This window comes from Drosophila willistoni, chromosome 3R (genome assembly GCF_018902025.1).
Source record: "Drosophila willistoni isolate 14030-0811.24 chromosome 3R, UCI_dwil_1.1, whole genome shotgun sequence".
In the NCBI taxonomy this organism is placed as follows: domain Eukaryota; kingdom Metazoa; phylum Arthropoda; class Insecta; order Diptera; family Drosophilidae; genus Drosophila; species Drosophila willistoni.
In genome coordinates, this window is record NC_061086.1 from 14,890,620 (window position 1) to 14,914,446 (window position 23,827).

The 23,827-nt window shown below is 40.8% G+C and overlaps 10 protein-coding genes across 15 annotated transcripts; 6 read left to right on the top strand and 4 right to left on the bottom strand.

Annotated features, from left to right (window-relative positions):
* Positions 1-129: 129 nt before the first annotated feature.
* On the top strand, positions 130-7,516 carry LOC6650229. Of its 3 annotated transcripts, XR_006954748.1 has the most exons (12): positions 130-590; positions 656-1,132; positions 1,198-2,978; positions 3,041-3,465; positions 3,526-3,700; positions 3,772-4,293; positions 4,350-6,230; positions 6,291-6,426; positions 6,489-6,676; positions 6,743-6,920; positions 6,987-7,357; positions 7,449-7,516. XR_006954748.1 is itself a non-coding variant. In XM_023180810.2 (11 exons), exons 1-11 carry the CDS (start codon positions 464-466, stop codon positions 7,133-7,135), a joined length of 6,039 nt encoding a protein of 2,012 aa, XP_023036578.1. In that variant the 5' UTR covers positions 130-463; the 3' UTR covers positions 7,136-7,412. The 3 variants fall into 3 exon arrangements, 2 of the variants coding, with proteins under 2 accessions (XP_023036578.1, XP_002073994.2); XM_023180810.2 differs by lacking the exon at positions 7,449-7,516 and having other exon boundaries at positions 6,987-7,412; XM_002073958.4 differs by lacking the exon at positions 7,449-7,516 and having other exon boundaries at positions 6,492-6,676; positions 6,987-7,412.
* Positions 7,391-8,641, bottom strand: LOC6650230. The gene has a single exon (XM_002073959.4). The coding sequence runs from the start codon at positions 8,543-8,545 to the stop codon at positions 7,445-7,447; it is 1,101 nt and encodes a 366-aa protein (XP_002073995.2). The 5' UTR covers positions 8,546-8,641; the 3' UTR covers positions 7,391-7,444.
* Positions 8,642-9,060: 419 nt separating this feature from the next.
* Positions 9,061-9,914, top strand: LOC6650265 (c-Myc-binding protein homolog). Its single transcript, XM_002073960.4, has 2 exons — positions 9,061-9,128; positions 9,191-9,914. The coding sequence occupies exons 1-2, from the start codon at positions 9,072-9,074 to the stop codon at positions 9,764-9,766; spliced, it is 633 nt and encodes a 210-aa protein (XP_002073996.2). The 5' UTR covers positions 9,061-9,071; the 3' UTR covers positions 9,767-9,914.
* Positions 9,915-10,043: 129 nt separating this feature from the next.
* Positions 10,044-12,286, bottom strand: LOC6650266 (serine/threonine-protein phosphatase alpha-2 isoform). The gene is made up of 2 exons (XM_002073961.4): positions 10,955-12,286; positions 10,044-10,843 (listed from the first exon to the last, which is right to left on the bottom strand). Exon 1 carries the CDS (start codon positions 12,042-12,044, stop codon positions 11,136-11,138), a length of 909 nt encoding a protein of 302 aa, XP_002073997.1. The 5' UTR covers positions 12,045-12,286; the 3' UTR covers positions 10,044-10,843; positions 10,955-11,135.
* A 423-nt stretch (positions 12,287-12,709) lies between these two features.
* On the top strand, positions 12,710-13,923 carry LOC6650267 (sialic acid synthase). The gene is made up of 2 exons (XM_002073962.4): positions 12,710-13,083; positions 13,144-13,923. The coding sequence occupies exons 1-2, from the start codon at positions 12,748-12,750 to the stop codon at positions 13,921-13,923; spliced, it is 1,116 nt and encodes a 371-aa protein (XP_002073998.1). The 5' UTR covers positions 12,710-12,747.
* LOC6650268 (interleukin enhancer-binding factor 2 homolog) lies at positions 13,878-15,453 on the bottom strand. Its single transcript, XM_002073963.4, has 4 exons — positions 15,204-15,453; positions 14,997-15,128; positions 14,832-14,926; positions 13,878-14,766 (listed from the first exon to the last, which is right to left on the bottom strand). Exons 1-4 carry the CDS (start codon positions 15,366-15,368, stop codon positions 13,965-13,967), a joined length of 1,194 nt encoding a protein of 397 aa, XP_002073999.1. The 5' UTR covers positions 15,369-15,453; the 3' UTR covers positions 13,878-13,964.
* Positions 15,454-15,753: 300 nt separating this feature from the next.
* LOC6650269 (proteasome subunit alpha type-2) lies at positions 15,754-16,930 on the top strand. Its single transcript, XM_002073964.4, has 5 exons — positions 15,754-15,909; positions 16,011-16,087; positions 16,153-16,408; positions 16,469-16,624; positions 16,688-16,930. The coding sequence occupies exons 1-5, from the start codon at positions 15,869-15,871 to the stop codon at positions 16,860-16,862; spliced, it is 705 nt and encodes a 234-aa protein (XP_002074000.1). The 5' UTR covers positions 15,754-15,868; the 3' UTR covers positions 16,863-16,930.
* On the bottom strand, positions 16,924-18,217 carry LOC6650270 (SUMO-activating enzyme subunit 1). Its single transcript, XM_002073965.4, has 3 exons — positions 18,024-18,217; positions 17,530-17,958; positions 16,924-17,467 (listed from the first exon to the last, which is right to left on the bottom strand). Exons 1-3 carry the CDS (start codon positions 18,134-18,136, stop codon positions 16,981-16,983), a joined length of 1,029 nt encoding a protein of 342 aa, XP_002074001.1. The 5' UTR covers positions 18,137-18,217; the 3' UTR covers positions 16,924-16,980.
* Positions 18,218-18,279: 62 nt separating this feature from the next.
* LOC6650271 (probable enoyl-CoA hydratase echA8) lies at positions 18,280-19,800 on the top strand. The gene is made up of 3 exons (XM_002073966.3): positions 18,280-18,470; positions 18,528-19,316; positions 19,383-19,800. The coding sequence occupies exons 1-3, from the start codon at positions 18,365-18,367 to the stop codon at positions 19,658-19,660; spliced, it is 1,173 nt and encodes a 390-aa protein (XP_002074002.1). The 5' UTR covers positions 18,280-18,364; the 3' UTR covers positions 19,661-19,800.
* Positions 19,801-21,168: 1,368 nt separating this feature from the next.
* Positions 21,169-23,409, top strand: LOC6650272 (acyl-CoA Delta-9 desaturase). Of its 4 annotated transcripts, none has more exons than XM_015176773.2 (4): positions 21,169-21,238; positions 21,973-22,268; positions 22,339-22,675; positions 22,750-23,409. In XM_015176773.2, the coding sequence occupies exons 2-4, from the start codon at positions 21,986-21,988 to the stop codon at positions 23,252-23,254; spliced, it is 1,125 nt and encodes a 374-aa protein (XP_015032259.1). In that variant the 5' UTR covers positions 21,169-21,238; positions 21,973-21,985; the 3' UTR covers positions 23,255-23,409. The 4 variants fall into 4 exon arrangements, with proteins under 4 accessions (XP_015032259.1, XP_015032260.1, XP_015032261.1 ...); XM_015176774.1 differs by lacking the exon at positions 21,169-21,238 and adding an exon at positions 21,292-21,484; XM_015176775.2 differs by lacking the exon at positions 21,169-21,238 and adding an exon at positions 21,324-21,489.
* Positions 23,410-23,827: the final 418 nt, after the last annotated feature.

Below are 23,827 nucleotides of genomic sequence, written 5' to 3' on the forward strand. Positions count from 1 at the left end.
TTACAGAGTCAGAAGATTGCAGTGGCAACTAGTTTCAGCTTGTACGTCATTAACAGTAAAATTGTAAACGTGAGAAATGCAGCTCAATTTGAGTTTGAAATAGTATTGCCATACCTAAAGAAACATTTCGCGGCATCTGGCAACACTATATTGCAAATTTATGCCCACAATTTTGTCGAAAAAATTTGCATTTAAATAAAGAAAAACGCGCAATTCGGCAAATTAATAATAGTTTTTATGCCCGCGCTTACTGTATATTGAGATTTGGGCAACCTTTAGCTATTTGTGTCCGTTATTGGCAATCGCACAAGTCGAAGTCGGCGCGTCGGCCCCAGCCGGAACATACGTACATATGCCGATGGGCAATATCAATATACAGTGATAAATTGCCATAATTGTTTGGTAGTTGTGTTTTAAATGCATTATTGACAGGTCCCAAATATCCTCTTAGGATTGGAGCACAATGTCCAGTTCGGTATTTACCGAGACATCAAGCGCCCGGGTTGTGGCCGACGCCGATTCCAATCTTGTGGTGGTCTATGGAAAAAATGGCATTTCCTTCGATGAGCGAGCCATCGAGAACCTTATGGGTAATAAAATGATATGAAGCACCTGTTGGAAAAAGTTTTCTAATATGTGGAGGTCTTATTTTCAGAGGAAAAATCAATTTCGACCATAAGCGTGGTACGAATAACTTCACCCACTCCCAGCATGCTGGATCAAGAGGAAGCCGAGCGACTAGAAGAGTTGGAGCGATTTCTGGACACAAACCACTCGGACGGCGATGATTCAGAGAATGAGGAAAGCGCTGATGACCATGGTAGTCAGAGCGATGGCGGTGATGACGATGAGGACAACAGTGAGTGCGTTGAGATCAAGAGTGAAATGGATCACGTTACTGGCGATGATGATGAGGATAATAGCAGTAATGTTGGCGGTGGTTTGTATAATGACGACTCAACCGAAACCGAAACGGAAGCTGTTCGAGTAAAGAAGCGCCCTGGTCGTAAGCCTAAGAAAGTAAAGAAACGTAAGCGGCGTAAGCCCAAGGAACGTCCACAAGTTGTGGGTCTCAGTGTAGAGCAGTTCTATGCGGAAACCACAGCCGATGTCGTGGTAAAAAATGCTTTGAGTATGTTTGATCGAGTTTGGAATTCTATTAGAGAAATTTTAAATGCTTACATTTTTTTCTTGCAGAACTGGCAGGTTTATCAATCTTTAAGCGAACTCCTGAAACGGATGCTTTATTGGAAATCATTAGGAATGACCACAACTATACGCCCTTTACCTCTCCCGAGCAGATGCGCAATCATAAGACGGCCGAGCGTATGGCCATGGAGAGACAGGCGGCCCAAGGTCGCAAGCTTATTATGCAGGCTCCTCCAGGAAATATTAAATTATTTAATACCAAACGACGTATCCAGACGACCACGACCACGGCGACGACAACGCCGCCAGCGTCAAAAATTCTCGTAAAGTCACAGAAGCACCAGCAGCAGGCACTACCGAAGGAGAAACCGGATACCATAGCTGTTAAGGCGATTCAAAGGCCCGGACGAAACTTGATTAAAATCATTTCACCGCCTCCCACTACACCTGTTGAAGATAACATCGAAGATGATGAGCATGCCTTTAGTTCGGACTTGGACGCTGAGGAGATAAGTGAGGAGAGTGAAGAATCTCGCGATTCGGATAATGACCGGGATAGTGATATGGACTTTAACATAAGTCGCAGCAATCGAGTACCAAGTAAAAAGAAACAACGTTTAAAGGTACCCATAAAACGTGCCAAGCAACAACAAGGCAAGCAGTTACCTCCAGCCACTTCCTCTGTGTTTACTTCGCACACTCCCTCTGCGGCAACAACTCCGACTTTAGTTTCGTCTCCTGTTCAACAACAACAACAGCAGCTATTGAGGAAGAAACCGAACCGGGTATTGGCCTCAGATCAGGCATCACCTAAAATAGGTCAAATTATTCAGTTATCAGCGAACAAAGCCCCGCCCACAGTAATAGCTTTGGGTCGTAATATGCAGACAACATCATTCCTAAAGATGCGTCCCGCCCAACAGCAACAACAGCCACATACACAAGTGGCGAGGAAGACGCCTCCTGTGGTAATTACATCAAATGAAATAATCCGATTGCCTACACCAACAAACCAAGCGGCGGCTTCTTCTTCTGCTGCTGCTGCTGCTGCCAAAATGCGTCGTATACCCATTGTGCAAGTAGGCAGAGTTCAATCCAATCCAACAACATCTGGCGTATTCACGACTCCGCCACCGCAAGAGGTTAAAGAGATTGTTATTAATAAAAATATTGCCAGTCCGAAAGGTGTTTTCACCAATCTTAACAGTCTGTTGGGCGAGAGTAGTAAAATAAAATCAACTGCGGCATCTCCATCAGCTTCATCCTCCACTCCGGACCGCCAACGTCACATGTCACCGATGCAACCATTTAACAAGGGTTTCATGCCCATCGGAGTGACGACAGCTTCTACACACAAGTTGCCCGCTCAGATAGTCATTGAGACACATCAAAGCTCATCGGAACTGGCAGCCGAGAATGACAAGCAACTCGATCTCATTAATTCAATAGTCCAGGATGAGTTGCTCAAGTCTTCACTAATTGAACAACCTCCAGTCAATGTGGATGAGAGTATACCAAAACTGGTCAAGATGCTGGAAAGCACCGCCGAGGGATTGGATCAAACGGCATCAAATTTTGATCAGAATCCAAATCAGTCAACAACTGTGGACACCATTGACATAAGCAATGCCCGTTTGTTGGAGACTCCAGATGAGGATGAGATTACTGCCGATTTTCTTCAGCATGTGGTCGGTCTTATCGAAGAGGATAAGCAGTTTGAGGCCGAAGTGGTTAAACAGGTCCTTGCCAGTACGGAGCTTGATCTACTTAATGCTGTACCAGCTCTGGACTCTCCTGTTCCGATTTTGCAACAAGCACCGGATTCTCAGGTAAAACAAAATTCAATCGATTTCTTTTTCAAATCAATAATAATGTATCGAATCTCTATTAGTTAACGGTTCAACCCCTGCCTCCAATGGCCAGTAGTACGCCCTCAAGAAGTACAACAATTCCAGTTGCTGATCCAGAGTCACCTCGTCCCGATACGAAAATTGTGCGAGGCAATGGACGCATTATTTATCTACCGCCCATTGAGGCACCCACCACGCGGGCCAAGCGTCGGGCCCAGAATACTTCAGTTCCGGGTTCCATGGATCAAAGTAACATATCGTTATCTGACTATGTCATGGACAGCAGTAACAGCAGCATTAGCAATGAGCTAGTTGCAGCCACATCTGTTAAACGAACAAACCCCAGGGAACCATCAATGACCAGACGGTCAGCTGTGCCCAGACGGTCGCATACAAAGATGCTTGCCAGCCAAACCACCGATGCAGAGGCATCCGAATCTCAAGAGGACGACGATGATCCAAATAAGTTAGTTAATCCAAAAACCTTAGTTGATAGACTTAACTTGAATGTCTGCTTTATTTACAGGCTTTGGTGTATTTGTCGTCAGCCACACAATAATCGTTTCATGATTTGTTGCGATCTATGTGAGGATTGGTATCATGGCACCTGTGTTAATGTTACCAAAGCCATGGGTCTCGAAATGGAGCAAAAGGGTATCGATTGGAAGTGTCCGAAATGTATCAAAAAGAAGGAAGAGATGGTAAGATAAAAAAGAGTAACAATCGATTCGGCTGCTTAGAGTATTATTATTGATTATTAATCCTTTCACAGTCCCAACCAAGGATAACGGATATGTTAAACATTCAAGGAGCAGGAGCACCGACAATTGAGGCTCTAACGCCAAAGAAATCAACTCCGGGAAGTGCTTCGCCTCAAACAAAGCATTTAATTAAACGTCTACCCACACCCACTGCTGCATCATCAATAAGCCCTAACACTAATCCTCCTGCATCTCAAACTCCTGTTAGCAAAGTGTTGCATCAACAGCAATTGAATTTTATTAAACTGGGTGCCAGCAGTGGGCAAGCGGAGAGAACTGCTGCCTGTGTGGTCTGCAAGAGAATACTTCGCTCCAATTCATCGGTGTATTGCAGCGATGAGTGCATCAGGAAATATGCACAAGCAGCTATACAACAGCAGATGCCAGTAAAAACTCCAGAGACTCCTCCTGTAATGTCATTGTCGCCAACAACTAGCGCCAATTTGTCACACGACGCCAAGAAGAACAAGAAAAAAGATTTGTTTGAGGATGTGCTGCGACAAGCAGACATTTCCATGCCCAAAGTTGATCGTGTAAGTAGTTGACTAATATTTATAGTAATCACTTCTGATTTAATGCTCTCTTTTAGATCAATGTATTTGAGCGACGCACTGGACGCGCACTCACAGGTCATTTGGCACCGACAACCCAACAACTGAAGAAATGGTTACAGGATAATCCTACATTCGAGGTGTTGCCAACGGCAACTGTAGAGAAACGACCGATCAAACGATCAAGTCCTCCAACACCAGAAACGACGATTGTTGTGAAACCAAAAGCTTTGGCCGAAGTTGCACCCAAAACTGATTCTATTCCAACAACCCAAACGATTCTGAACACGCCTGTAAGCAGAAAGGAAAGGGAGAAGGAAAAGGCTCCAGTCGCTTCTAGAGTGGCATCTCCAGTGCGAGCCGGTAGTACCAAATCTGAACCAATTCGAGTCAATGTGCGACGAACTCTCAAAGAGCAATTGCTGGCTAGAATTAAAGAGGCACAAGAGGCAAATAAAGATAAGGCCATTAAATGGCTAACATCGTTGGAGGTGGAGCAATTTGCCAAGAGTGTGGAGTCAGAAATGTATCATTCGTTTGGACGCGATGCTGGAGCGAAGTACAAATCCAAATATCGCTCACTTATGTTCAACATCAAGGATCGCAAGAACAAAACGCTTTTTGAAAAAATATGTGCCAAGCAGGTGGAACCTAAACAATTGGTTAGAATGACTCCCGAACAATTGGCCAGCCAGGAACTGGCCAAATGGCGTGAAGAGGAGAACCGCCATCAATTGGATATGATTAAGAAATCTGAATTGGACATGCTATCGTGCACTCAAAACTATTTGGTGAATACACACAAGGGCGAGGAAGTCATTGACCCCAAAATTGAAGTCACTCTGCCGGATGAGGAAGCGCAAACGGAGGAGAAGCAAGTGGAGGTAGAAGCTAAGATATCTCAATCGCATTCGAGTGAAGCTGATGGTAGTCTTGAGCGTTCGAGTTCCAAGGAGAAGCGACACAAAAGCCAAAAGCATCACCATCATCACCGTCATCATCACCAGCGCAACAGGAGCCGTAGTCGGTCACATAGTCGCAGTCGCAGTTTGGAGAAACGTCATCGTCGACATCCTCACAACAACGATTCAGAAAAGGCCGATGGCAAGCATGATGAGAGCGCCATCCCTTCACCATTAGCTGCATCCTCTTCGCCCTTGCCCAAGAAAGTTATCGAAAAGAAAACGGAGGAGACACCAACTAAACCATTGCCTACTTATAACTTAATCGATCAAATTCTTGAATCTGAAAAGACTGTGGAACAGGCTGCCAACTTAAAGTTGCCCACCGCCAAACAACCAAATCTAAAAGCGCCAACAAAAGTGCTACCTACGACTCCAATGGACAAGTATGTTCGATATGTGCAGGGAAATGAAGCGTGGTCGACACCTTTATGGTCCGGAAATCTCCATATGGTCGATGTAGCCGACTTTCAAGTGATCATTCATCCCGTACATGGCAACTGTCAGAATCTGGCCAAATTGTTGCCCAACAAATTGGATGTGATTGGTCGCATCACTCGTGTCAATGTCTGGGACTATATAAAAAAGATTAAAAAGAGTCCCACCAAAGAGATTATCATTGTGAATCTTTTTCCCCAAAGCCCCAGTGAGACGGCAAGTTTCGATCAGTTCTACGAATACTTGGATTCGCGTCAACGCTTGGGTGTGCTTGGTACGGATTCAGATCAGATACGCGATTTCTATATATTTCCACTGGGCACCAAAGACCATTTGCCTAGTGCTCTCCAAACGGCAGAACGCGTACCTTTCTATGAGGATACACAGCGGCCGAACACACTTCTGGGAATCATCGTGAGATGTCTTAGCAAGCGAACTGCGGCAGTTCCAATACCTTTAAATACCAGTGCAAACACGATCAATTCTAGCAGCAGCAGCAGCAGCAACATAGCCAGCAAAGTAAAGATATTAAAGGACTCTTTTTTGGGAAATACTTTCAATAATCATTTTCACTTTTAGAAATCCCGTTCGGCAACCACATTTACACCGCCAACCAGTCCAAAACGGAAGCGTAGCTCTCACTCCACTAGCTCAAAGGACGATGAGTTTGATATTGATGCTATTATAAAAGCGCCGATTGCTAAGCTACAGAAAAGTATATGAACTGAAATATTTGCCAGTACTTGAGTTCTTAATTATTTTATTTTATATTTGCAGTAGATGAACCACCTGGTCACCTAATCATACCAGTAGATGATCCCAATGCGCCTTATTCGCCCGGTGGCAGTTCAGATGATGAAAAGCGTTCCAACAAAGGTGATCTTGAGCGTCAAGTACAGGAAATCAATAAGCAAATTGCTGCCCAGCAAAAAGAAATTGCTGGATTGCTCAATGTGGAACCTTCTGTAGGTTAACTAAATAATATTTATCATAAAAATCTTTTAACTCGGAATTTGACCTATCTTTTACAGGGTAAGCCGACAACATCGTCTAATATACTTGCCGGCATTTCCATACCACCAAATCTATCAAAAATTCTGGCTAGCATAAAGGAATCGTCGGACACACAGACCACAAGTAATGCTCTTAATTCAGAGGAATACAATCCTGAAGATGCAATTACCACAACCAGTTCATATCCAGTTATAGGTAAGTAATTACCTATTACAATTCGATGAGAATATATTTACGATTTTCCTCTCTCTCTCTTTGTAGCGGCAAGAAAGAGCAGAAGCCGTTTGGCGCAGCTAAGTGAAGCAGAGCTTCTTAGCATGGTACCAGACAATTTGGCAGATGTGGCGGCCACTCCAGCAACATCCAACACAAATCGTTATCAACAGCAGCAGCAGCAGCAACAACACTAGCCTTGCCTTCATCAAATTATTCTTCTGCAACAACCAGCCAACTCGAACCTTATTTGTAATTAGTTTTTGAACGGAATTCGATATCTGATTTTTAGCTACTCCTTCCCAACCAAGGCAAAGGCACAGTGTACAATCTTATTCGGCGTATTGAATACCATTTCTGTATTATATCCTTATCGATTGGAACAATTCTTTTATTATTTCCCCGCACTTTCGATTACTGTAAGTTTCTGCTTAAAAAAAAAAATGCAACGATTAGGCATATGATGATCAACAATTGACTGTGTTTTCTTTATTTTTTTAATTTGCTTAGTTGATCTCACAGGGGTCATCATGACCACTAAAGTGGGCACAGGATATTTTGGGGCCATTGTGCACGCGTGGAATGGCAATGCGGAATAGATTTCCCTGAGGCATGCAGACGCAAATCTTGTATTGAACACTGCCAGTACGTAGTCCCAGTTCGGAGCTAATGATCGGTATGCGCTCCATATCCAAGAAAATACCTCCTCCAGCCTCCAGTATGGTAGCTCCCTGTGATGAGTTAATGGATACATGATGCTCGGCTTGCACCTGAATGTTGGCTCCATCCATGTGTGCACCCTCAGATCCTTTGATGGCCAACCGACCGTCACTCTCAATGGATAATGGCTGATCCAAAGGACTGGAAATGCCGCTGGCACTAACAGCCTTAGCCTGTAAAACATTTACACCAGCTGGTATATTGTATTGAGGACGATGGGTCGTGAAGACTGGTTGCCGATCAGTTGGATCCTTGACTTCAAACAGATTTGTTGCCTGAATGACAATGCCCTCCTTATTGATAACAATGCGATCACGTTCTTGTGCTGGTCCATTGCCATTTCCATTACGGAAAACGCGCACATGTACCTCGTTTGCGCTGCTCTCTTCGTGTAAGCCGTCTTCAACTCCATCTGCGTTCTCGACAGCATCGCTGCTGATTGACACTGGGACATCCGTGAAGCCATGAATCTGACCAATCGAATGTGTATATACCTTCTCCATGTCGGTGGTGCCATAAAATTTAATAACATCCACCTCTGGTATGACTTCCATTCCATGGACACCTTTGCCCAGCCGCAGAACTCCAACAATGGTCAGTGTCAGAATCATATTGCCCACAGTCAGGGCAAGCAAAATTATCACTATTGTCCAGAAGGCAAAGGTATTGCGACCCTGTCGCCCTGGATGTAAGTGCGAGCAACTGTCGCTGTTGAACTTCTCATCGAAATAGTCCACCGTGTCGGTTTTCGAATCGTCACGACAAAAATCAAAATCAACTCCAGCTCCTCCAATAGGTAATGTCACTGACAATGCCTGCTCCGAGTTGGCATCATCCGAGTAAGATGGTGACGGTCCTCTGACAAAGCTGTTCTCAAAGGAGTGCATGCTTTTGAATTGAATACTTGTCAGTAGCAGCAATTTTTTTTCACCAATTCCTCCAGCAGCAGTCTGTATCTGATGTGGGACAGAAATAGATATCTATCTTCAGCAAAATCAAGACATGCGCATAAGTAATGAATCTATCTTTGATATAAATTACAATAATTCACATCAGAAAATTCAAATAAACAAAGGATACAAAATTATAGGATTGCAATTTTTATAAAACTTACAAGTTTTTAGAATATCGTTAAAATTAGATGCTTAAAATTTAACTGATTTTTAAAAGTACGTTAGCCAACACTATAACCCATAGAATGGCGCCAAAGTTAAACTGCACGCCAGATTTATAATTAAAAACGCTCGCACATCCTAGCAGATCCTTAAGTCCTGTAGTTAACTGCCCACATGGGTGGTGCATCACTTTTTTTTTGCTACTTGGGAAAAGTTCCCAAAGAGTAACTTACGAAATTGCTTAAATTTGTTTTGCAAAAACGCGTTGACAAATTTTCAAATTTGGTATTTTTATTTTATGTTAGTAGGGGCACACTATCACTTTTTACCCAATTTTAACACGATGTCCTTCAAGGTAAGTTGAAATAAAAAACTTTTTAACAAAGTTATTGACATATGGCCTTAATATTGTCGTAGCCAATCGATCCGAAACGCGATGAAATCCGCCGCTATTTGGAGCGCGGCAGCGTCGTCGATTCGCTTACCAAAATCTTCATACGCGTTATTAAAGAACGTCCGGAGAATCCTATGGAATACATTCGTAATAACATTGGGGTTGTACGCCGTCAGCAGGACAAGTACGATCGCTTGCAGCAGGACCTGCAAACCGCCAATGAGGAAATCCAGCGTTTGCGGGCCATTATTAATAGCATCAATCCGGATGTGCTAAAAGAGCAGCCTGTAGTCCAAGCGAAGCATCAGACCGAGGCAGACTTACAAAATCAGTCGGAGGTCACTTTGGAGAAGAACGTTCATTCAGAGCCAGATCCAGTGTCCGAACTGTTGGACACGGTTAAACAAGAAGTGGAGAGCGAGAAGACGACGTCCGACGTCGTGGAAGATAGCGAATTGGCATTGGTTGCCGAAAAACAATTGAATATCGAAGAAACTACGCCATCTGCATTGGAAAAAGATGTCAAGGCAGACGCGAGTGCAAATCAAAATCAAAATTCATCCGTCCAAGCTGAAGTCAAAAGCGAAAATAATGAATGAATTTTAAATAAAGACTTTCTCTCTTAAAAGATTCTCACTATGACACATCCCATCATAAGATAAATGAAAATTATCTTTATAAATGTACATACCTAAATGAAAGTATTGACATATTAGCAAATACAAATATAATTGTGAATTCCTTGAATCATTTTGTTTAATTGTTAGTCCCAGATATATTTAACTGGTTCCCAGAACTTTTAAGTATTGGAAAAACTGCAATTGCATCTGCAACTACATATGTATGTACTTATACACCAATTGTCTGGCCAATATATGGATTTTCCAAATATGTATTTATTGAAATCAGTTTCGATTTTTACAACTCATACACTTTTTATATCATTTGTTTATTTAATACAAAGGATTATGGATAATACATATTAATAATAATTCATTTTAATAAACACATCTAAAAAAGAAGGGGCGAAAGGAAGGCGGAAAGGTTAAAGAAAACATATAAATCTTCGAGTGGTAGGGAGTGTTATCAAGAAAGTATTGAAAAAAAAGAAGATCCCTACATGCATGTACATATATTACTGTATATGTTTTCTGGGGTGTCGGGGATGGGGGCTTAAAGGGATGCGTAGTGCAGATGATGGGGCTCTATCCGTACATTAATTTCCATTTTCAAGGTGAGAATTTTTAATTTTCTTTTTGTTTTTTTTTGTCTAAAATTTTACTTGGCAAGCATTTTCTCTACATTCATTTATCTCTCTTTTACAGTTTCTTTCGTTTTTCTGGTACTCAAACTTAGTAGGATTAGGAGGCCAAAAGGGCTTTATGGAATTTAACGGATTTACGAGTTGTATGTGTAAGTGTACAGTATATCTATATGTATGTATATATGAGTTGTAACTTTTAATCAAAATAAATGTTTTCTACATAAATATATATATATATTTGTTTAATAATCATTCTTTTCAATGTGTTTCTGTTGTTTTTTTTTGTTTGTTGTGTCGTGTATTTCCATATTGCTGTTGCTTATCCCTCCGGCTTTGTTTTGGGTGATGGTTCTGGTTCTCATTCTTGTTGTTGTTGCTGCTGCTGCTGCTGTTGTTGTTGTTGCTGCCCCGTCTGTCGATAAAATTGACCAAGTTAGGTGATAAGAAATTCTCAGGTGACGCACCATATCCGGTTCTTTTATATTAATTTGAAATTTAATAATTCCATTTAATGTTTACTTACATTTTATGCTGGTTTTTGTTGATTCCACCTCGTCTTAATCTCTCTTTCTCTCTCTCATTCTATGATGTGTGTGTGTATTTTGAAGCTGTTTTTTTAGTATTTGTTTTTTGTTTTACTTTTTGTTGGGTTTTTGTTTGTATTTCTTGTATAGAAAAAGACTTTTGGGATTTAAATGATGATATTACTTTTTACGTTTATCGGCTGGCTTCAAAATCTGGAACGAGCACATCAGTGTATCGTCCACGGACATCATGGCCCCTGCATTGTCGAATTCACCGCAATAATTGGGCGCCGAGAAAAGAGTGACCAGCTGCCGTTTAGCAAAGAATTCGTAGCCATCTTCGACCACCTGATGTGCCCGACAGATGAGATCGAATTCGTGTTTCTCAAGAAACTTGGCCACCACCTCGGCACCAAAGGTGAAACTGACTCCGCGATCGTTTTCGCCCCAGCCCATGGTGTCCTTGTCGGGATCAGACCACAATAGATCGCAAAGCAGTCCTTGATCGGGCACATCAGTGGGGCGCATAATGCGACGAATCTGCTCCATAGATGTCAGGTCTGGACTGAGGCCGCCGTGACAGCAGAAGATCTTCTCATCAACGATGGCCGCCACAGGCAGGCAGTTGAAGCAATCGGTAAATGTCTTCCACAGCTTAATGCTATATCGCCTTTTGCATTCATCGTAGAAGCCATAGATCCGATTGATACTAGCGCACTCGTGGTTGCCTCGCAACAAGAAGAAGTTTTCAGAGTATTTGATCTTGTAGGCCAACAGCAGGCAGATGGTCTCTAGCGATTGCTTTCCGCGATCAACGTAATCGCCCAGAAACAGGTAATTCGACTCTGGTGGAAAGCCGCCATACTCAAACAGGCGTAGCAAATCGTAGTACTGGCCGTGAATGTCTCCACAGATCTTTAATGGTGCTTCCAGTTCCAACAGTATGGGCTGCGAGAGGAAAATTTCTCGCGACTTCAGGCATAGACCACGAATTTCGCTCTCTGACAGCTGAACGTTCTTGCCTGGCCTAGCCCCACGCACCTCCAGCAATCGAGATATTATGCTGTCGATATTCATCACATCGCCCATCTTTCACTGTTTCTGTTTATGCTTGCTTTCGCTGCCTTGTTACTGCCTTCAAGTTGCCACGAACTATGCTGCGTATTTGCACCGAAATAGTCTCGAAATATGTCGTTTTTTCAGATCTATTTCTGCTAAATACTTTTCACTAGTGGTGCAACGACAGCGATAAACGCGTACCTCGATGTTTATCGATGGAGGTTTTTGCAACTCTACTTTTACTTGGGCGTTCTGTTTTGCACTTAAATTTCGTGTCTTTGCGTGTTTCTTTATACCTTACTTTCGTCTATCGTTTATTCATCAGCAGTTTATCTCGCTTGCACTTGCGAAATCTACTATGACCATCTCGCTTGCACTTGTGCAATCTGAAGAGCGTTGCCACATCCGTGGAATATTCCCGAATAGCCGCCATTTTAACCTATCGAGTATCGATTAAGTAACCTAGATGGAGCCACTGTGAATTGAACAGCGCGTTCAAACCGGGCAAAATTTTTTACCCGATTGGTTGCTATTTTAAATACGAGTTTGTTCCCAAATCCCTCTTTAAAATTAAATTTAGAATTTAAATACAGTTTTATAGTATATGAGAATACTTTTCTCTTAGCAACACCATAATTTGGTGTGGCCGTTTTTTTTTATCCACACCCATATAGACTCAATTGACTGTTAATTTAAATTAATTAAGTCTGCTCAAAAATCTGATTGGACAAAGATGCTTTTGCTCGATATTTTGGACAAGAAGCGTACAGATGGAATATATATAATAGCCGAGATTGGCCAAAACCATCAAGGATCTATGGATGTAGCTATAAAGATGATATACGAGGCCAAGCAAGCGGGTTGTCATTGTGTGAAGTTTCAAAAGTCTAATTTGCCATCCAAGTTTACCCGTTCTGCCCTTGAACGAGATTATAAAAGCAAACATTCTTGGGGCTCAACTTATGGAGAACATAAGGAGTTTTTGGAGTTTTCTTATGAGCAGTATAGGATATTACAAGCCTATAGTCAAGAAATTTCCATTGACTTCACTGCTTCCGCAATGGATATGGTAAAGATCAAATAGAAAAAAACTATAGAAACGCAATTAGATTGTTAACTTTAATTATAGCACTCTTTGGAATTTTTGGCCGAGCTTAAAGTGCCCTTCATTAAGATAGGCTCTGGAGATGCTAACAACTTTCCACTATTGGAAAAGGCCGCCAATCTGGGAATACCCTTGGTAATCTCAACCGGAATGCAATCAATGTTGACGGTATCTAAAATAGTCGATATTATGGATCAGGCAAATCATAAGAAATATGCCTTAATGCACTGTGTTTCATCATATCCCACTGCGCCGAAGGACTGTAATTTGCAATGGATTTCCATTCTGAAGCAAAGATATCCCCATTTAATTATTGGTTATTCGGGCCATGAGCTGGGTATTACCATAACTAAGGCCGCAGTTTTGTTGGGCGCCAAAATTATTGAGCGACATTTTACTTTAGACAAGTCACAGAAGGGTTCGGATCATCGGTGCTCCCTGGAACCAAATGAATTTCGTTCATTGATTAGAAGCATAGAAAATTTTCGATTCGATACAGTTAAGCCAGAGGATATTTTAGGTCTTTTAGATGGCGGAAGGGATTTAGAGGAAGCTCTCGATAACAATGGAAGAGAGAAGTGTATTTTGGATTGCGAATTGCCATGCCGCAGTAAATTAGGTAAGTCACTTGTGGCCGCTCGAAGTTTAAAGAAAGGACATCGTCTTCAACGTGCTGACATAGCTATTAAAGTCAGTGAACCAAGCGGTCTGTCGGCTGAGAATTTTTTTGATATTATTGACAAAGAACTGGCAATCGGTTTAAATGAGGATGAACCCATAACTGGGGCGTCTATGATTATTTAGCAATACAATGAATGTCATTTAGCTTAAATAAAACTGTTAAATCATTCGGCACCATCGTCGCTACCGTCATCCTCGTTTTCATTTTCGATCATCTCAATGTCTTCCTCCGCATCTCCTTCCTTCTTGTCCGTTGGTTTCTCATAAACGGCTCCAAGTGGCGAGACACACACACCATTCCACACTGACATCTCGCGCACAATACTAGTATTGCCCTCCAGACCTAGAATATGTTTATAGCCACCATGAGCTAATACCCGAAGCAATGTCTGCGCTGTATAACAGCATGCATCCTGTTGCTCCAGTGACATTGCCGTGTGTACACGAATGTGACCCGGTTCTGTGGGATCAGTAATGCCCGCCGAACCAGGCAAAAACAGGCCAGCTGCCAGCAACTGGAACACGCGACGGAATGCCAAATTGATAGGCAGGGCCTGACGCGATGGATTGTTCATAATGGCGAGATGCGCAATTAGGTCCAGCATCCAGGGAGACAATGGCGAAAAGGCATCAAAACGCTTTGTGAGATCCTTGAGAATCCGAATCAGTACTTTGATTGACGAATGGTGAGCATTCTCCTCAAACCAGCGTGTATGACGAATAGCTGCCAAATGGCTTTGCGTATATTTGGGGTCCATGTGAATTTCTGGTTCAAGCTTGCGCAGATTTTGGGGCAATGTAGAAATAAGAATGCGGACCTTTGCCTGCTGATTCGATATATCAAAGCCTCTTTCGTGCGCCAGAATGGTGTGCTGCTCGCCCTTTGTCAGCACTTCAGTCTTCATGCTGGTCTTCAGATCAGCTTCAACTTTCTTCGCCAGAGCGTCCACAGCTTCCTTTGTAGGCCTTGAAAATCCAAAATTTACAATATTAATAAATAACACATAAACAATGGCATGTAGTATTATTACAGTGTCTTGAGAATAACAACGACATCAGCTACGGTATTGCCAGAAAGAATAGTACCCTTCTTGAAGGAGCCCACTTGGCGAACTTCTTCTAGTTGCTATGGAAAACAAAAATAATTTATAGATGAATTGTCTTTACAGTAAAAAAAAATCAATCGTTGTCCTTACGCAAGTATTAAAGTCGCCTGGAGCAACCACTAAATTATCCAAAACAGCCTGAACCTTTGAAACCAAATTTCCAATTGCTGTCTGCTCCGCCGGAGTAGGACTTAAGAAATCCTGATTTCGCTTCAATAGTGCCTATAACAACATACGATATTCACATATGATATATGTACTTATGTGTCTGTGTGAACGTGTTTATTGATTATTTACCGCAGTCAGGGCAGAATCGTCGGTAGCCGGTGCTACTTTTGGAAAGAAAACCTCTGCCAGAGTTATATCGAATGGATGCCGTGGAACGAATGTTTTCTTAAATGGAGGACGTATTCCACCGCCACCCCGCATCGGCCGACCGCCTCGAAGTGCTCCACGAACCATAATTCTTTTAAAATGAATTTTTGTATTTTTCTTAAAAATTATTCTGTATAGAGTTGCCAGAAGCAGTTCGCTTTGCACTATTTCAGTTTTCAATAGAGATGGACACGGGCCTTACCTTCAAATCACGAACGAGAATTGCATGGTTGTACTTAAGATTAAAGGAAAACGTACCTGAAGTATTTGCAAATTTCTCGTTAGTTTTTTAACTGCCTAGAGCCAAATTTTCAATTTTCTCCGCCAGTTCTATATATTATACTGCTGTATGGTTATTATTAATTAAATTACTTTATTTGATTTTGTGCCGTCAAAAATTAAGCCCGTGTCCGTCTCTAGTTTAAATGGTTGCCAATAAACAATAACGGTGCCACTAAGTCTAAATCGAAGGCACTGGCAACCCTGTATTGCCGCTGCTCAATTGCTGTGTCATTTCTGTTTCTCTGCGAAATTGGTTGTTGAATTTTTATATTTGAATAAAGAAGTCTTAAGAAAAGTTAAAAATTATGGCTACTGAACGCTACAGCTTCTCCCTGACGACTTTCAGGTAAGAGTTTGACCGGTTTGCCGGGAATTGATATTTCTTATCCTAACCTGAAAGAATGACTGGCATAAAAGCGAATTGTAATTGTTAAATATTTTTTTTAGTCCTTCGGGAAAGCTTGTACAACTGGAGTATGCTTTGGCCGCAGTATCTGGTGGGGCGCCCTCAGTGGGCATTATGGGTATGCAAAGAATTCTCCATTATATTCGTTCGAAATTAATCGGCCATCAATTTGGGTTTCAACAGCTTCCAACGGCGTCGTCATTGCCACAGAGAACAAACATAAATCAGCGCTGTATGAAGAACATAGTGTAAACCGAGTTGAGATGATAAACAAGTATATTGGCATGGTTTACTCTGGCATGGGCCCAGATTACCGTCTGCTGGTAAAACAAGCGCGTAAAATTGCCCAAAATTATTTCCTGGTCTACAAGGAGTCCATTCCAGTGACGCAACTGGTGCAGCGGGTGGCTAATCTCATGCAAGAGTACACCCAATCTGGGTAAGAGTAAAAGATTTAGGCTTTTTATCTTTCAAAATGAATATCCATTTTATACCACAGTGGAGTTCGTCCTTTTGGTGTATCTTTGCTGATCTGTGGATGGGATAATGGTCGCCCCTATCTATACCAATCTGATCCATCTGGCGCCTACTTTGCTTGGAAGGCTACAGCTATGGGCAAGAATGCTGTAGCTGGCAAGACTTTTCTAGAGAAGCGGTAAGCAGTGTGATTAATTAGGGAATAAAGTGATTTTCGATTCTTAATCTTTTGCTTTTACAGGTATAGCGAAGATCTAGAGCTTGAGGATGCTGTACACACTGCCATTCTTACACTCAAGGAAGGATTCGAGGGTAAAATGACGCCCGACAATATTGAAGTTGGCATTTGCGATGAGAACGGCTTCCGTAGCCTAAAACCTTCCGCAATCAAGGACTATTTGGCCAGCATCCCGTAAACACTTCAAACAAACTACGTTACAAGCTAAGCTTTTCTACACATAATAAAAACAAAATAAATTTCGGATATGAGGTGTTTTACAAAATGATTTAGAAAGAACTTTATTATAGATTCGGTTAATTAACTCCGATTGTTTCAACATAGCCAGCACAGGTGTTGGGATCAAAGATAAACAAATTGCGATGTGGTGCCTCTACCTTGGTTATCACTTTAATAACTTCTTGTGCGACAACGCCACCAACAATGGCCACTGCCGGCGAAATTTGGGCAAAGAGCATGCCCAGAACTTGCTCATTTAAATCAGTTGCCGTAGGACTAGATATTAATTCATCCCGGATAACCTGGAGCTTGGTCAAGTCTTGCTCTCGCGTTTTATAGCTGGGATCACGTTTGTGGATTATTCGGAACTTCTGAAGTATCCGCAGCAATACAATACCGGGACCATTGCGTTTCAGTTTGCGTTGATAACCCGCAGCATTAATATTAAAATTCAACCAAGAAGAATAGGCTGGATACTCAACTTCATGCTGGACTGGTTTGGAAACAGTCTCATATTTTGGCTTTTCCTTTGGCTTCGATATGAGCTTGTACTTGATTTCGTCTCTGTCAAATAAATAAATATAAATAAAAATGTCCATAGAACAAAAAATCAAATCTATACTAACTCTACATATCGATGCGTCTGTAAGCCCGCAAAAAAGAATCCAAATGTACCCCATACATCTGAAGCATAGAATTTGACACCTTTTTCGCGGCAAATAGTGTCGATTCGTAACAATTCCTCATTGCTTTGTCCATTTACGACAACCACATCAAATTGGCCAAAGAATTCCGATGTTTTATTTTTTAGAGGCTCGGTATCAGCAGATATATCAACCATTGGGTTGAGGTCGCGGGCGCGTTCTAGTGATGCCTGGGCCCGATTGGTAGTCAGGCTTTCGCGTGGTACTAAAAACTGAGAACTAAAGTCCTCCTCGGTGACTAATTTGTCGTCATGTAGCTTCACCAAACTGACTCCAGACAGTATAATATTTTTAGTTATTTCCGCGCCAAGTCCATTTAAGCCGGAGATCAGTATTTTTGCCGTGCGTAGTCTGCGAAATACATACACATATTTAGCAAAAAAGGGAAAGATGCTTTTGCCGGTACCGGGACTTACCGCTTTTGAGACTCCAAACCCCAAAGTCTTATTTGTCTGTCATACAACTCGCTCTCAGCTTCAGTGAGTTCGATGCTAGGAACATTTTCGGTTAAATCTACCTCCATTACCATTATAAAATTTTGAAAAAATAATTAGTTTTTTGCGAAATGAGATATAAATGACGCCAAGTGCGAAAATTGAAGTGTTGGATAATATTGCAGGCCGGCAGAGCAGTGTTTCAGTGCTGGAAACGGTCACACCAAAAATACCAGAAAGGCACAGAAATATATATTATGCTTGTGTCGCACGGAAAATAAATTAAAATTAAAGTTATCCTCAATTTGGACTTCGTTTTGATTATGTTTCATTTTAGAAGGCTCCTAAGGCCGACTGCCCTGGTACGCCACTCATCAACAATAAAGAACTTTCACCGTACATTGGTTACAACCAGCGGACTAAGAAAAGGTAAAATCACGTTGGTAATATGTAATTGGAAAAATTGTTTAATAATTCTTTTAATAGATGCCGCACCTAATGCGGAGGCTGCGTCGATCCCAGCGAAAACCATTCTGGTAGAAAAGGACAAAAATATTACCCTCATTGGTATCAATCGCCCGCAGCAACGCAATGCAATTGATTCGAGCACTGCGTCGCAGTTGTGCGATGCTTTTGCTAATTTCGAGCAGGACGAGACCTCGCCAGTGGCTGTCCTGTATGGCATAGGGGGTTCTTTCTGTTCGGGCTTCGACATTCTTGAGATGAGCACCGACGAAAAAGAGGAAATTAGTGTGGATATACTTATGCGCCCCGAGGGCTCAGTGGGTCCCACACGAAGGCAAATTAAAAAGCCGGTTGTCTGCAGCATCAATGGCTATTGTATAGGGAATGGCCTGGAATTGGCTCTAATGTGTGACTTACGCGTAATGGAGGAATCCGCAGTGCTTGGATTCTTCAATCGACGCTTTGGTGTCCCCATGCTGGATGGCGGTACTGTTCGTTTGCCGGCTATGATCGGTTTGTCCCGCGCTTTAGATTTAATACTCACTGGACGTCCAGTGGGATCACAGGAAGCCCACGACATTGGCCTGGTAAATCGCATAGTGCCCACTGGAACAGCACTTGGCAACGCAGTAGAGCTAGCCACTTGTTTGGCCAAGTTTCCACAGCGTGCCCTAAACCATGATCGCAACTCGGTTTATTCGGGTGCTTTTGAAACTTCGACCTTTCATCAGGCCGTGCAGAACGAAGTAATGTACACCTCCCGAGAGATAATCGAAGATATGCAGAACGGAATTAAGTGGTTCAATCAAAGTAAATTTCTTAAAATTTATATTTTCTTTGAATAACGGAAAACTAAATTCGAAACATTTTCTTCAGCTTTCAAAGCGGACACTACTCACTCCTGGCTTAAACGTGATCGCTCCATGGCCGATTGGGATGATGAAGATGTTGCCGCTGCGGCTGCCCAGAAGGAGAAACAAAAACAAGAAGAGGAGGCCGCTCGCGTTGAAGCCGAGAAACAAAAGCAAGCCGAAAAGGCACAAAAAAAGTCAAAGCCTGCCGAACCAAAATCTGAGAGCAAGGCAGAAGTCAAATCTGAGTCCACTAGTAGTGGTGAAAATAACGATTCAAAATCGAAGCCCAAAGACAAATAGTTGTAATATACTTATATCAAATTCGTTGTCCAGTTGCCTAGAGGAAGCTTCTTTGCTTTTCCATTGATCTACTATACGTTCTTATAAGAGCAGTTCAGCAAGTTGGTAAATTAAATATATCAATTTTTTTCTAACTAAAATCTTGAATCCGACAAATTTCAACGGTAGGGAGCGCTTTAATGAAAGCTACTGCCAACAAAAGCTTTCCGTGATCAACATTTCCGATCACGCTATCATTATAGCGGAACCGTTGGCATATATTCAAACATATATAGAAAATATCGTTACTAACCTACCACCTTATGAATCATTTGGCAAGTCTAGACATGGTAGATTAGGTTGTTTTTATTTTTTTTTTGTACACTTAACAACAAAATGAAAGTTCATAACTAATTTTTCAAAACAAATTGAAAATGCTGTAGGGACAACCTTTTAGTTATAATTTGCTTCGTGGATTGTCTACTTGTCATGAGTTCCTTACAGGGGAGGTGTCTTTACGGTAAAAAGAATAATAAAGATTCATCAAAACTGACCATACCGATCATCAAAGAGCTACAGCGCGTACCTTGCTCCTTGGAACAATTAACATGAATATAGTTTATGACCAAAATAAGAAATAAAAACACGATTATAAACTGGTAGTCTCGTTGTCATCGGTTCAAAGTGCAAAATGGGTAATAACAAAATTTTCGGTTGTTATTTATATCGTATGAAATTGAATGAGAAATGCAAGTTCTTATCAAGTGTTTACTCATAAACAAAAGTATCACTAAAAATTTGGTAGCAGATTAGGAGTATGAATTCTAATGAAAACCCCAATGCCAGGTGTAATCTGCAAAATAGATTTTACCAGGTGTCTGGCTCAAATTTAAAAATAGATTTCGCTTATGAATTTTTGGTTAACATATGACGTTTGTTTTTGTAATTTTTACAGAAATGCGCGAAATTTTATTTTATCCTTTTCTCCGATCATAAGGATTATTTTTTGGTCAATTCATTACTGAATACAGTGCTTGGAATACGTTGGATCAACATCCAATCCAACGATTTATGTAAGAAAAATCATTAAAAATATATTTGTATAAAATATGTACATTGTATATTAAAAAATAAAGATTAATTCTCAATCAATGTGTTTTTTTTGCAAACGTAAACAAAGTGAAAACCTTAAGCAAGTCTCTGGTAAAGAAGATTTAAAAAGACCAATCTTAATTCCAATATTCAAACTTATTTAAGAAAATAATGTAAAAATATAAAATATAAAGAATATCTGTTTTTTTAATAAGTTAAGTTATTTTTATATGGAAATTTTATTGACAATCAAAAGATATTTACCGAAATTGTACTATTTATTGATAAGAAAGCAGAAGTTAGTCACTCTAGTTTTTCATGCTTGGGAGGTGGTCTTAATCTGTATCCCTTTCTGATAAGAATGGCGTATTCGAATTCGTATTTATAGCGTTAGCAAATACTGAACTCAATTCATAATATTCCACATTGTCTATCAAGCAAGTACCTGCAAGTACCTGCTTAAAAACTAAATTTTAATTTATTTAAACACGTCTATTCCGACAAAACGTAAGTGCACTTTTCATTAAATCAAACAGTTTCAAGACAGAAGTTTTCGAAGAAGGTTGTTCCAAACTGAGCGCGCTAAAAACAAACACAAATCCATAGCGGAAAAAAACAGATTTTATATATTTTAAATTAATTACTTAAACAGTGAGCGTGAAAAGTTGTAAAGTTTTTTGTTCTTAAAGTTAAAGTGTCAGCAAAAAAAAAAGAGATAAGATTCCATTTAACATTCGTTTTTCTCAAGTAAATGTAAGGTAAAATAAATCTGAAGTAATTGCATTTCAAATTTGAAATTACATAAATGCATTAGAACGAATTGAAATTCAATTTTACCTGACCCCTAATGACTCCAAATTTTTATTTCAAAAACCTCACTGACATAATATTGAAAAGTTGAGTGAAAATTATACAACCTAATTCAAGGTTATTTACAATTAGTTTATATATAGTCTGCTGTTTGCCAAACGGGAACAGAACTGTATTCAAAGTTACCGGAGACCTACTTAAAATATCTTGCTCCTGAAAAATTCGTAAAAAAAGCTTCCTTTTAGACAAGAATAGTGGCAAAGAATTAAAAAAAATAACAAATTTGAATGATTTAAAGGTAATAAAAGTACCTAAAAATGACCTCTAAATGGCTTTTAATTGTGTCGGTCATTGCAAACAAATTTTAGTAACAGAATGCACAGTAATCCACGGAATAAAAAACTTATAAATATTCAAAAAAATCATTATAGAGCCGTCGCAAAAATGCCACCAAATGCCGCAACATTACCACCTCCAAACACTTTGCCGTCCACTTATCCTGATATTGATGATAAGTCATCGAAGCAGACGGGAGTTTTGTTTGAAGCAGATGCAGATACAGTAGATGGAGCCTTGGCCACCGATATACGTCCTCTTAAGAAGGCAGAAAAACGGAAACTAGCTCTGGTTTGGCGCAATATTATTCTTTTCGGTTACCTACATTTGGCCGCTCTATATGGTGGATATTTGTTATTGTTCCAAGCAAAGTGGACAACTATAGCCTTCGGTGAGTTTGAAATCCCACAAAATGAATTTCCTTAGATGAGCTATTCTTATTTATCAATCTTTGTTTTCAGCTTTTGCATTATACTCTATGGGAATGATAGGCATCACCGGTGGAGCTCATCGTTTGTGGGCACATCGCTCTTACAAAGCAAAGTGGCCCATGCGACTGATTCTAATCATCTTTAATACAATTGCTTTCCAAGATGCCGCCTTCCACTGGGCCCGTGATCATCGTGTGCATCACAAGTACTCGGAAACCGATGCTGATCCTCATAATGCTACCCGTGGCTTCTTCTTCTCCCATGTGGGCTGGCTTCTGTGCAAGAAGCACCCTGATGTTGTAGCCAAGGGTAAGGGCTTAGATTTGTCTGATCTTCGGGCTGATCCCATTCTGATGTTTCAGAAAAGGTAAGCATATACTAAATATTAAACAAAGCTTTTGTGTTATGAAGGTTTAACTTGGATTTTAATTTAACTTTCAGACACTACATGATCTTGATGCCATTGGCCTGCTTTATTTTGCCCACTTTGATACCAGTGTACTACTGGGATGAGTCGTTACTAAATGCCTGGTTTGTGGCCACAATGTTTCGTTGGTGCTTTCAATTGAATACTACATGGCTGGTTAATAGCGCAGCACACAAGTTTGGCAACCGCCCTTACGATAAAACCATCAATCCATCGCAAACCGCCATGGTGGCGTTCTTCACCTTTGGAGAGGGTTGGCATAACTACCATCATGTATTCCCATGGGACTACAAGACGTCCGAATGGGGAAATTACTCTCTAAATCTGACTACGGCCTTTATTGATTTATTTGCCAAGATCGGATGGGCCTATGACCTTAAAACCGTTGCTCCCGATACGATTGAAAGGCGAGTACGTCGTTTAGGCGATGGCACGCATGAAATTTGGGGCTGGGGTGATAAGGATATCACCACAGAGGATACTCAAGCTGTGCTCTTGGTCAATAAAATGGCAGACTAATCCAGCTACAAACTTTTCAACGAATCTTGTCAACAAATATTATTTATCTTAATTGTATGTTAATCGTAATGTTATCAATATAGTTTAAGTGGTACCACAATGGTTGATTGTTTTTCAATGATTGAATAAATTATAATTAACATTAGTTACCGTAATCACAGATTTTTATGGCTATTGCCGCTATTAACCATAAATTCAGGTGCTGATAAGGCTTATCAATGGACTGGGTTCTTTTCGTCTGTAGGAAAGTTTTATAACTTGGAATTTTTCTGGCGTTATCTCTTGACCGTCTTCAAACTTGATGCATTATATGAATCCTTGTAGATAAGATCTAAAGTTCCATGTGGGATTGTCATTTGTCAACTAATTTTTATGGCCGCTAAAATAAACATGTAACTAAGTTATTTGCTATAACTTATAGCATCTTCAAGGTCAAAAGCTATTTCCAAATGAGGGGAACCCAACAGATATCTTGAACATTCAAACCATTTGCTTTTGCCACTCAATCGAGTTATCGAATTTAGAATGCATGCATCTCTAGCTTATCGATAATGTCTATCGACACTCAATCGG

Bases quoted from the DNA above. Each gene is read 5' to 3' on its own strand.
- LOC6650229 (XM_023180810.2), top strand. From the start codon at position 464: ATGTCCAGTTCGGTATTTACCGAGACATCAAGCGCCCGGGTTGTGGCC. The intron at 1,133-1,197 runs GTATGTTTGATC...TTTTTCTTGCAG, and splicing joins CGTGGTAAAAAATGCTTTGA to AACTGGCAGGTTTATCAATC. The intron at 2,979-3,040 runs GTAAAACAAAAT...AATCTCTATTAG, and splicing joins AACAAGCACCGGATTCTCAG to TTAACGGTTCAACCCCTGCC.
- LOC6650230 (XM_002073959.4), bottom strand. From the start codon at position 8,545: ATGCACTCCTTTGAGAACAGCTTTGTCAGAGGACCGTCACCATCTTAC.
- LOC6650265 (XM_002073960.4), top strand. From the start codon at position 9,072: ATGTTAGTAGGGGCACACTATCACTTTTTACCCAATTTTAACACGATG. The intron at 9,129-9,190 runs GTAAGTTGAAAT...ATATTGTCGTAG, and splicing joins TTAACACGATGTCCTTCAAG to CCAATCGATCCGAAACGCGA.
- LOC6650266 (XM_002073961.4), bottom strand. From the start codon at position 12,044: ATGGGCGATGTGATGAATATCGACAGCATAATATCTCGATTGCTGGAG.
- LOC6650267 (XM_002073962.4), top strand. From the start codon at position 12,748: ATGCTTTTGCTCGATATTTTGGACAAGAAGCGTACAGATGGAATATAT. The intron at 13,084-13,143 runs GTAAAGATCAAA...CTTTAATTATAG, and splicing joins CTGCTTCCGCAATGGATATG to CACTCTTTGGAATTTTTGGC.
- LOC6650268 (XM_002073963.4), bottom strand. From the start codon at position 15,368: ATGGTTCGTGGAGCACTTCGAGGCGGTCGGCCGATGCGGGGTGGCGGT. The intron at 15,129-15,203 runs GTAAATAATCAA...ATGTTGTTATAG, and splicing joins ACGATTCTGCCCTGACTGCG to GCACTATTGAAGCGAAATCA. The intron at 14,927-14,996 runs GTAAGGACAACG...TGTTTTCCATAG, and splicing joins CAGGCGACTTTAATACTTGC to CAACTAGAAGAAGTTCGCCA.
- LOC6650269 (XM_002073964.4), top strand. From the start codon at position 15,869: ATGGCTACTGAACGCTACAGCTTCTCCCTGACGACTTTCAG. The intron at 16,409-16,468 runs GTAAGAGTAAAA...TTTATACCACAG, and splicing joins CAAGAGTACACCCAATCTGG to TGGAGTTCGTCCTTTTGGTG. The intron at 16,625-16,687 runs GTAAGCAGTGTG...TTGCTTTTACAG, and splicing joins AAGACTTTTCTAGAGAAGCG to GTATAGCGAAGATCTAGAGC.
- LOC6650270 (XM_002073965.4), bottom strand. From the start codon at position 18,136: ATGGTAATGGAGGTAGATTTAACCGAAAATGTTCCTAGCATCGAACTC. The intron at 17,959-18,023 runs GTAAGTCCCGGT...TGTATTTCGCAG, and splicing joins GGTTTGGAGTCTCAAAAGCG to ACTACGCACGGCAAAAATAC. The intron at 17,468-17,529 runs GTTAGTATAGAT...TTTATTTGACAG, and splicing joins CAGACGCATCGATATGTAGA to AGACGAAATCAAGTACAAGC.
- LOC6650271 (XM_002073966.3), top strand. From the start codon at position 18,365: ATGTTTCATTTTAGAAGGCTCCTAAGGCCGACTGCCCTGGTACGCCAC. The intron at 18,471-18,527 runs GTAAAATCACGT...TTCTTTTAATAG, and splicing joins AACCAGCGGACTAAGAAAAG to ATGCCGCACCTAATGCGGAG. The intron at 19,317-19,382 runs GTAAATTTCTTA...CATTTTCTTCAG, and splicing joins AATTAAGTGGTTCAATCAAA to CTTTCAAAGCGGACACTACT.
- LOC6650272 (XM_015176773.2), top strand. From the start codon at position 21,986: ATGCCACCAAATGCCGCAACATTACCACCTCCAAACACTTTGCCGTCC. The intron at 22,269-22,338 runs GTGAGTTTGAAA...CTTTGTTTTCAG, and splicing joins GTGGACAACTATAGCCTTCG to CTTTTGCATTATACTCTATG. The intron at 22,676-22,749 runs GTAAGCATATAC...TTTAACTTTCAG, and splicing joins ATTCTGATGTTTCAGAAAAG to ACACTACATGATCTTGATGC.